The 8,230-nt window shown below is 37.6% G+C and overlaps 1 protein-coding gene across 1 annotated transcript; it reads left to right on the top strand.

The window, feature by feature from the left end:
- The first annotated feature begins 1,687 nt into the window (after positions 1-1,687).
- Positions 1,688-7,553, top strand: cstpp1 (centriolar satellite-associated tubulin polyglutamylase complex regulator 1). The gene is made up of 9 exons (XM_086163316.1): positions 1,688-1,890; positions 2,322-2,424; positions 2,732-2,862; positions 3,734-3,818; positions 4,158-4,243; positions 4,523-4,709; positions 5,177-5,286; positions 5,907-5,970; positions 6,210-7,553. The coding sequence occupies exons 1-9, from the start codon at positions 1,836-1,838 to the stop codon at positions 6,376-6,378; spliced, it is 990 nt and encodes a 329-aa protein (XP_086019442.1). The 5' UTR covers positions 1,688-1,835; the 3' UTR covers positions 6,379-7,553.
- The last annotated feature ends 677 nt before the right edge of the window (positions 7,554-8,230 follow it).

An 8,230-nucleotide genomic window follows, 5' to 3' on the forward strand; every position in this document is an offset into this window, starting at 1 on the left:
GCGGCTCACTAGACTCGAAATGTGATTGGTTGAATTCAAACTAGACCCCGCCCCAAACCTCAAATGTTTTTTTTTGATTGGGCTGTCAAGATGCACCCTTAAAAAAAGTTGACATTTGACGTTTGCTCCAGGCTTCATCTGTGTTAACTTTGATCTCAGTCTATCTCGTGGTGTTGTATTATTTTGTATTATTATCATTTTTTTGCTATTATTTACAGTTTTGGATGCTATATAAACATCTGTTTAAACACCACAATTATATCCTCATAACCCTCACCCTTTTTTGAGGGTGAGGCTTTTTCGATGTAAAGTTTTCAACAGTGTAAAACCTTTTTTGAGGGGGAAGCAAATCCAAAAATATATTTTTATTTCATCTCATCACAAAAAGCACTGACACAGAAAATGTACATGAATCTCACACACAGTAGATATAGATGGAGTACCTTCTTAAAATCATAAGCTAACAAGTAGATGAAAGAAACTCTCACTTGCACTTAACACAAATTGCAGAATGACCCATGTGTTTAGTAACTGAAAATGCTTTACAACCAGGACAGTTGATTTACAGTATTGTCGGCTGGGTGACAAACAGACACACCTAGTTTTTACCAGATAGCATTATAGCCTTAACACAGGGTCACAGGGTGGGTGAAACCAAACCCAGCTGACAAGGAGCAGAAGAAAAACAGCCTAGAAAAAACACCATTTAATAACATAGCCACATGGAGGCATGGAGTGCTCCATACCAATTAAGTACCAGTGCACAACCATGACGCTCGTCTACCAAAGAATTTTTTCCTCTCCTTTTTCAGCTTAAACAGTCTTTCCAGCAACTTGAATATAGCTAACAGTGGGCATTCTTTGACAAATGGCAACAATTTTTTCCCAAGAGAAACTCACCAGGAAACCTTTGTTCCTACTTGGCCATAAAGCCCCTAGAAATGTATTATCTGATTGGGTTCATCAAGAAATGTCTTGTCCTTTAACTACAATATTAAAAGAAACTACAAGAATTGTATTTGGTTCTTTCAGTCTGCATTATTGTTATATGTGATTCCAGTACATGTCAGTGAGATTTTGGTACAACATCTCAAAGTTGTCATAGTCTTGTTTTTAATTGTATACTTGATCATGGACATCAGACTTTGCTTAAAACATACCTTCAAAAAGTTCAATTCAACATCTATTCAAAATGTAAAAAATAAATAAATAAAAAATAACAAAATCCAAGTAACACAAGTATACACATATACAATTGCATGGAATCGCTCGAGTTACCCTAATCAAATGTTATTGTGGCAACTGAACTTTGTTTGACAGACTTCAAGAAAAGTCCCCAAACATGTAATACAATTTTCAGAAGAATTTTCCTTTTTTTTTCATCCGTAAAGGTAAATTAAAAAAATAAATGCTTGTCTGGAGAACAGATAGATCTCTATATTTACATTTATTTCCGGATTTATTTAATGCAATTTACCCCAAGTTTATTGTTTTTCTACATGTATGCTTTACATTTTATTCGGTATTTACCGTAAGTTTTGTTTACTGAAACAAAAGCTAAGAAAAGATCTCGTCCAACTGTTAGAATTTAGAGAGGAACTATTGCGACGCTGTCTTTAGGGGGGAAATTAATCAATGTAACTCATAACACCAGCCGTCCCCATGGAAGCGTTGCTAGCTATTAGCCGATATCGAACCAAGACAGCAAGCAAAATGTCCAGGCTTCAAAAATAAACGTAGTAAGATCGTGTCTGTAGCAGAAAAAGGACAGCGTGTCCTTTACAGTTATATCTAACCTGAACGTCTTCATTTAAATTTATTCGATATTTCCAGAAATGACAACCAAAATGAACAGGTTTAATTCCACCATCCCCGTTGAAGAATACCTAGGTAGGCTAACATGAGATTTTAGCATCAGATGTGCCAGTATCATAAATGTGCGCTATCGTTAAATACAAGTTTATTATGGTTTTTTTTTTCTCGTTTTTTCTTCGCACTCAAATCTTGAAATGGAGACAGTTTTTATGACTCTGAGTTCAGAAACGTGATGTGTCCGCCACGGCCTAAAGTAGTCAAAGTCTGAGAGTAAAAATATTGTAAAAATAAAACTATTTGTTTGCTGAATCCACCATTTCATTAGTGTAATAGCCAAACGAGAAATTGCGAAAAGACAAAACTGACACTGTTTCATTCTTATAAATTATGGAGTTTATTTTTTTCCTAATTAATTCCAGCATATTGCTATTAGAAATTTTTGAATGTAACAATGTGTTTGCTATGAAATTGATTAATTTTGTTGTGTTATTGTGTTTTCTAAACAGCGGACAGTAACGTGTTGTTCTACCTGAGTGACGCTGTGAACCAGCTTCTAGAACACAAGGAGGAATACACTCAGTTTGGAATTATCCGCTACTTTGCTGAATAGTATGTTGAATTTACTAAAACATCACTTGCCAACACAGTCTGTATCTTTTACTTTGGTTGGGTTTTGCAATTGTTGGATAAAAAAAGCACATCTCAAACATGCAATACTCCGTCCAACATATCCAGTATGTGTGAGGAGTCAAATCAATGAGAGGATGTGTTTGATTTCTCTTATAACTAATGCAGTGTTTTCTGGATTTAGTCATACTCATGTTTTTTCCACTTTACCCAGCCCTGTGTCATATGCCAATCATATGCAAGGAAAAAAAAAGAAAATTTTTCTTGTTTCTGAATTGTGTATTCATAGTTTCAGCAGCGTGAAGAACAGTAATCACATTCTCTTCAGAGAGTACAACTACATTAAGGCCACAGCTCATAACAGAGCATCTTTCATCCGAGTCTTCTGGAGATGTTACAGACAGATTGGCAAGAGTGGAGGTGAGACAAACTTAGTTAGAACAAACTACTTTGTCACTGTTTTGGTAAGCACACTCATTACCGTAGATGTGAATAATGGCAGGCTAATGTTCTTAGATCACTTCATCACAAACACATTAATGAATCCATAATCCAACAGGTCGTCATTTTTTGTAAACTAGGAGCATCAAACCAGTAGTAAGAGCAACAAACCAGTTGTCCCTGATTGACAATGTAACTAATGTTAATTCATCAATATTCGACTACTTCGTCACATCAAACCGATTTAAAAATGCTAAGTCTATTATTGGTACAAACACACACACAGCTTAGCACAGGGAAAGCACTGCTAATTGTAGAGAGCTTCATCTTGCCACCCTGCTTTGCTGTACTTGAGCCCCTGCTGTGTTTTGGCAGCATGAAGCTCCTACCTGACGTTGGGTGACATTCACAGCAATCTAAGTGTCACAGCTGTGAGAATGAAGAGAAAAAACCCCTTGATATTACTTACCAAAAATGGCACTTGTGGTTAAAACATGTTAAGGCTGTTGTAAGAGCATTTCTTTTCCTAATGTCCACGAATGAGGCTGAAATTCACAATGTTCCACCCTAACAGTCCTAGTCATATCTTCTTTGATTGGTCTCTATGGTAACACAGTATAAAGCTCTGGGTGTTCCATTGTTGTCGATTGTTCCTTTTAATATGATTCAGATTAAGGATAGTAATGTCTGAGATGTTTGTCAATGTCTAGCCTCACATTCCTATTCTCCACACATTTCGATAGTCAGAGCTTTACACACACATACATACACACACACAAACCCTACCCCCACTTTGCGAGAGCCTACCTAACACCTTTTATATGCAGTTGTTTTATGTTTTTTTCCCCAGACCTTCTGTCAGTGCAGGAGTACAGGTCACTGCTGCAACTCCTGTGTCCAGACTTCCCAGTGGAGATGGTGAAGTGTGCAGCCCGGTCAGTGCAGTGACAAACACACACCTTGTAATCGGGGGTCGGATCTGGCATGTAAATTTCATTCCTTAAATAGCTATTGGGATAAAGAGTGACAATGAAAGAGGGGTTGCTGAATATGTATATATTTTTATCGTATAGCTCACTACAGGTTTGGTAATTTAGGAAGCCTGGAACAATTCAGAGTGATTTCATTTTTTTGATGTTTTTTTTTCCAAGAAGCATATACATCTTCTCAGCAGTCTATTCATTAAACAGGTTGAACAATGAAACTGAAATGTGCGGCGTGACTGGATGACTTGAAAATGCCTGACTTTTTTGACTTCTCTGTTTTTCCTTTAGAATTGTTATGCTGGATGATGCCATCGACTGCCTGATGTCTTTCTCCGACTTTCTTTATGCTTTTCAGCTGCACTTCTACTATCAAGGTGATTTTGATGGCTGTGTTTATCAGAACTCATATTAAAAGGACTCTGTAGACAAAGGGGTGGAGTGGGGGGGCTCTGTGACATGATTCTCAGACATCAAATAAGATTAAAAAATGTAATTAGAATAGTTCAACACCAGATGGACATTGACATTATATTTTAAGTAGAAATTCAACCAAACCAAAACTGAAAAGTGTCTGGAATGATCCAACAAAACAATCACGAATATTTCATGTAAATTGTTGACGTTAAATTACCATACTTGTTAACTGTGTGCAGAGTTCCTGGACAGCTTACTGTTGATCTACCAGGATCTGTTAGCAGGGAAGAGCCCGAACACAGTCATCGTCCCCACATCCACCTCTGTTGAGCAGCTCCCCTCCCTGGCTACTGAAGAGAACAACGCCGTGGAAGCTGCCACTCTGGCTCAGTGCATCGACCCCCTCTGTGATCGCTTCAAACACAGGTGCTTTTGACACTTGGATAGTATTTCTCCGAGCAATTATCTTAAAAACTTTTTATTTGATGAGCACTGCAGAGATTTCCAGTTTCAGTTTGAGCCATTTGCTTTCCAGAATGACTAAGCAATCCGACAGGGTTAGATGCTCAACCAGACCACAGAGGTCTTTTAATGAACTTGACACACACGTGAAGAGCAAATGAAGCCTTTTGGGGAAGAGGTGTTTCTGCTCTTATTATTTTTACATGATAATTGTGGTTTTGTAGTTTTTATTTTGATTTTTTTGTTATTTAATTAATTGTGTTTCTATTGCTTTTATCGCTGCTGCTGTTATTTCTTGTAGTCGCATCCACCTGCACTCTAAGCTGCTTAATTAATATAAGTGGCACTCTGTGCTTTGTGGAACATGTAATGCGCATAATGCAACCTCCAATTTGGCTGCTGATTTTAATGAGATATGTGTGTGTGTGCAGTCATCCCCCCAGGTCCTTTGTGAAAGAGGTGCTAGAACAGAGTGACAAAGTCTCCTACTACAGTTTGCTGATGAGTCTGGCGAAACATGAGGTCATAAACCAAACCATCGGTAAGTAGAACATCACACATTTACTTGAAATGAAAAAATAAAAAACACAAAACACATAGAAGTGCTTTCTGGTTTAATTTTGTTATTGTGCATCTTGAATGACATGGAGCACAATACACCGTTTCTCTCCTTGGGCTCCTGGGGCAGTATGGTATTTCTTCCACCTCTCTTTCACTGCAACACACACTTTGTCATTCTTTTTCTCACATTTGATCTCCACCATCTGCAGGACAACTCCCAGTTTCCAGAGTTGCTAACTCTATGCTGTTTATTGACAGCCACATGGCAGACAGTGGGTTTATGAGATGAGATGAGATGAGAACAACTTTATTTATCCCGAAGGAAATTGTTGTGCCAGAGTTTCAAGTAAAAAAAAAACATAACAGTAATAGATAATAATAGAAAGGAGGAAGGGTCGATGACAGGGGTCGGGTTGAACCACACAGGAAATGTGCCATGAAACAACAAGGGTGTGGGATTCTCCTCTATTCTATATTCGTGCTTCGGAGATTTCTTCAGATTGACATTTACAAAAACAAGGATGGTTTTTAATTTATTCAGTTTGGAAGACACTTTGAAATATATCATTAGTTAATAATTTCTTTCTTTTTTTTTTACAGGAGCTTTACCTAGCAAGACAGAGCTGCTGATTGACCCAGAGATGGACCAAGAACTAGACAAACTGTGAGATCTCCCACACACACACACACACACACACACACACACACAATAAAATCCTCAAAAATCAGCTATTGATTAACAGATAACCAACTATTGCCAAGAAATTACCTGAAAGTGAGCAAAATGCATTAAAAATATCTATAAATTATGTAAAAACTCATTTTTAAGAAATGATTACCGGTAATTTGCAGTCAGCTGAAAGGTCTTTATTTTTTCTGCCCTCCATCCACATGTATGCCTAGTATTGCCCAGATCTCAGTCAGTCCCAGCAGCAACAGCAGCGGCAGTGCCGTGGGTGTCCTGAGGGAGGTGCAGAGGAAGGCCTCCCCTCGAAGAAACATCCACCACAGAAGGAAGATGGAGGTAGAGAGCGACGGCTCCACGGAAGAAACCGACTCCTCCGAAAACTAAGCTTTTAAGCCTTGACCTTTGACCACTCTGTGACATGTCACTTTCCATTCTTAGCCCTAAACACTGTGGCCTCCTCACCTCTGCTTCTCAAACTCTATACAATCGCAGAAAAGAAACCTTACACTCCTTCTTTTACAAGATTAGGTCTTTGAGCCAATAAACAACATATTTCCAGCCTTTAGTAGATGTAGAAGATGGCACCTGTGTCACTAAAAATTTAAAGGTGAGACATTATTTGCAATGTTTTTGTGTCACAGCAGCCCCTGTTCAATACACTATTACTGAGGCAATCAGTGACGTATACTTGTATATATAGAACATTAAATGTTGACATGTTACAGTGGATGATTTTTTTATTTTAGAAAATTGTGCTTAGATCATTCAAGAAAATATTGTTGTCTGTTTTTTTGTTAAATATGTAATATTAACCCTTTTTCCTCAGTAGTTACATTTAATTTATCCCAGGATCATTGGAATAGGACTCGACCATCAATAAAAAAAATAGCAAGGCTTGCAATACTTAAAAGCCAGAAGAAATAATCTTAAGAAGCTGCCCTAGCAAGATTGTCCCAGAAAATTGCATGAAATGGACACATATTGCCAATGCAACATTCAGCTAATTTCTTGAACTAACACAAGACTTTTTTTAAGAAAGATGAAATACTTGTCACTTTGAAAAAAATATTCAGTTTCATTATGGGACAGACCCTTGCCATATTGGATTTTTTTTTCCTTTGTATGTATAGCACAGACTGAGAATCCCCATCCCTTGTGCTTTTTGGACTCATTCACATATTTAGCTTTAGTCTTATACTGCAAGATGAATAATGAAATCTGAGTCACCAGCATTTAAATCAAAATCAGGAGCCTCCATGGAAAGAGAGAATCCTACTGACTCTAAACATATAACCTGTGCTTCCTAATTATTATGTCATGACACTGTAGATACTAGCACTACTTTCCATGATCTGCTATTGAACATGTTGACAGCACCACAACAAAAACTTGTTTGTTTATGTGTTTGAAAGCTGCCTGTTGGTCTGTTACACAGCGAATGTACATTTACCAAGTATCTATTTATTTATGAATGTTAAGACAAGGCTGAATGATGAATGTGGATGATCATGTCCGGAGCTCATGGCAAACACTGTGAATAATAAAGATGGAACCGTTACGCACCTGAGAGGATTTTTCTTTCTGCTGACTTCTACGGCAGCGATTGTGATTTATTGACAAGAATAACCATCATTATCATAATCAGTCTGTGTCTCATCTTTAGTTTACAACATCAAATATCATGCGGCGTAACACTCAAGTTCTGGTCAAACTGACAGCCAAGAGTAATAACTCCTTTACAAACATACATACAGTATCTTTACAGGATGAATCTATATCGATGAGTTTATATACAGTGATAGAAATCACAGAAGTGGAACAGATAGAAAGGACACTTTCTGGTGGATCAGTACAACCTGCAGTCATATGTCTGCGATGGTCGGCATGGAGATGAACCTGTGTGCTGAAAAAGACAACAGGGAGCTCGGGTGTCTGGCCCAGTAAAGTCGAAAATCTTTCACTGTGCATCTTTAACCTTTATATATGTATTCCATGGTGTTCTGATAGTTGCCACTTCCATCTTTTCTCTTTCCATTGATTTCCACTGATGAGAGGAAATCCATCTTATATTTATTTATTACCCTTACTTTGCATGGTTTTCCATACAGTTAATCACAGAATCTCTGAAAGTATAGAACATTGCAAAAACAGGAATAACTAGTAGGCACAAGTTAATTAACTTGAGGGAACTGAGTTGTGTTTTTTTTCACAACCACATGACTTTTCGGGGCAATAT

Source organism: Fistularia commersonii, chromosome 17, assembly GCF_037954325.1.
Source record: "Fistularia commersonii isolate RoL2024-O1a breed Wild chromosome 17, RoL_Fcom_v1.0, whole genome shotgun sequence".
Taxonomy (NCBI): Eukaryota; Metazoa; Chordata; class Actinopteri; order Syngnathiformes; family Fistulariidae; genus Fistularia; species Fistularia commersonii.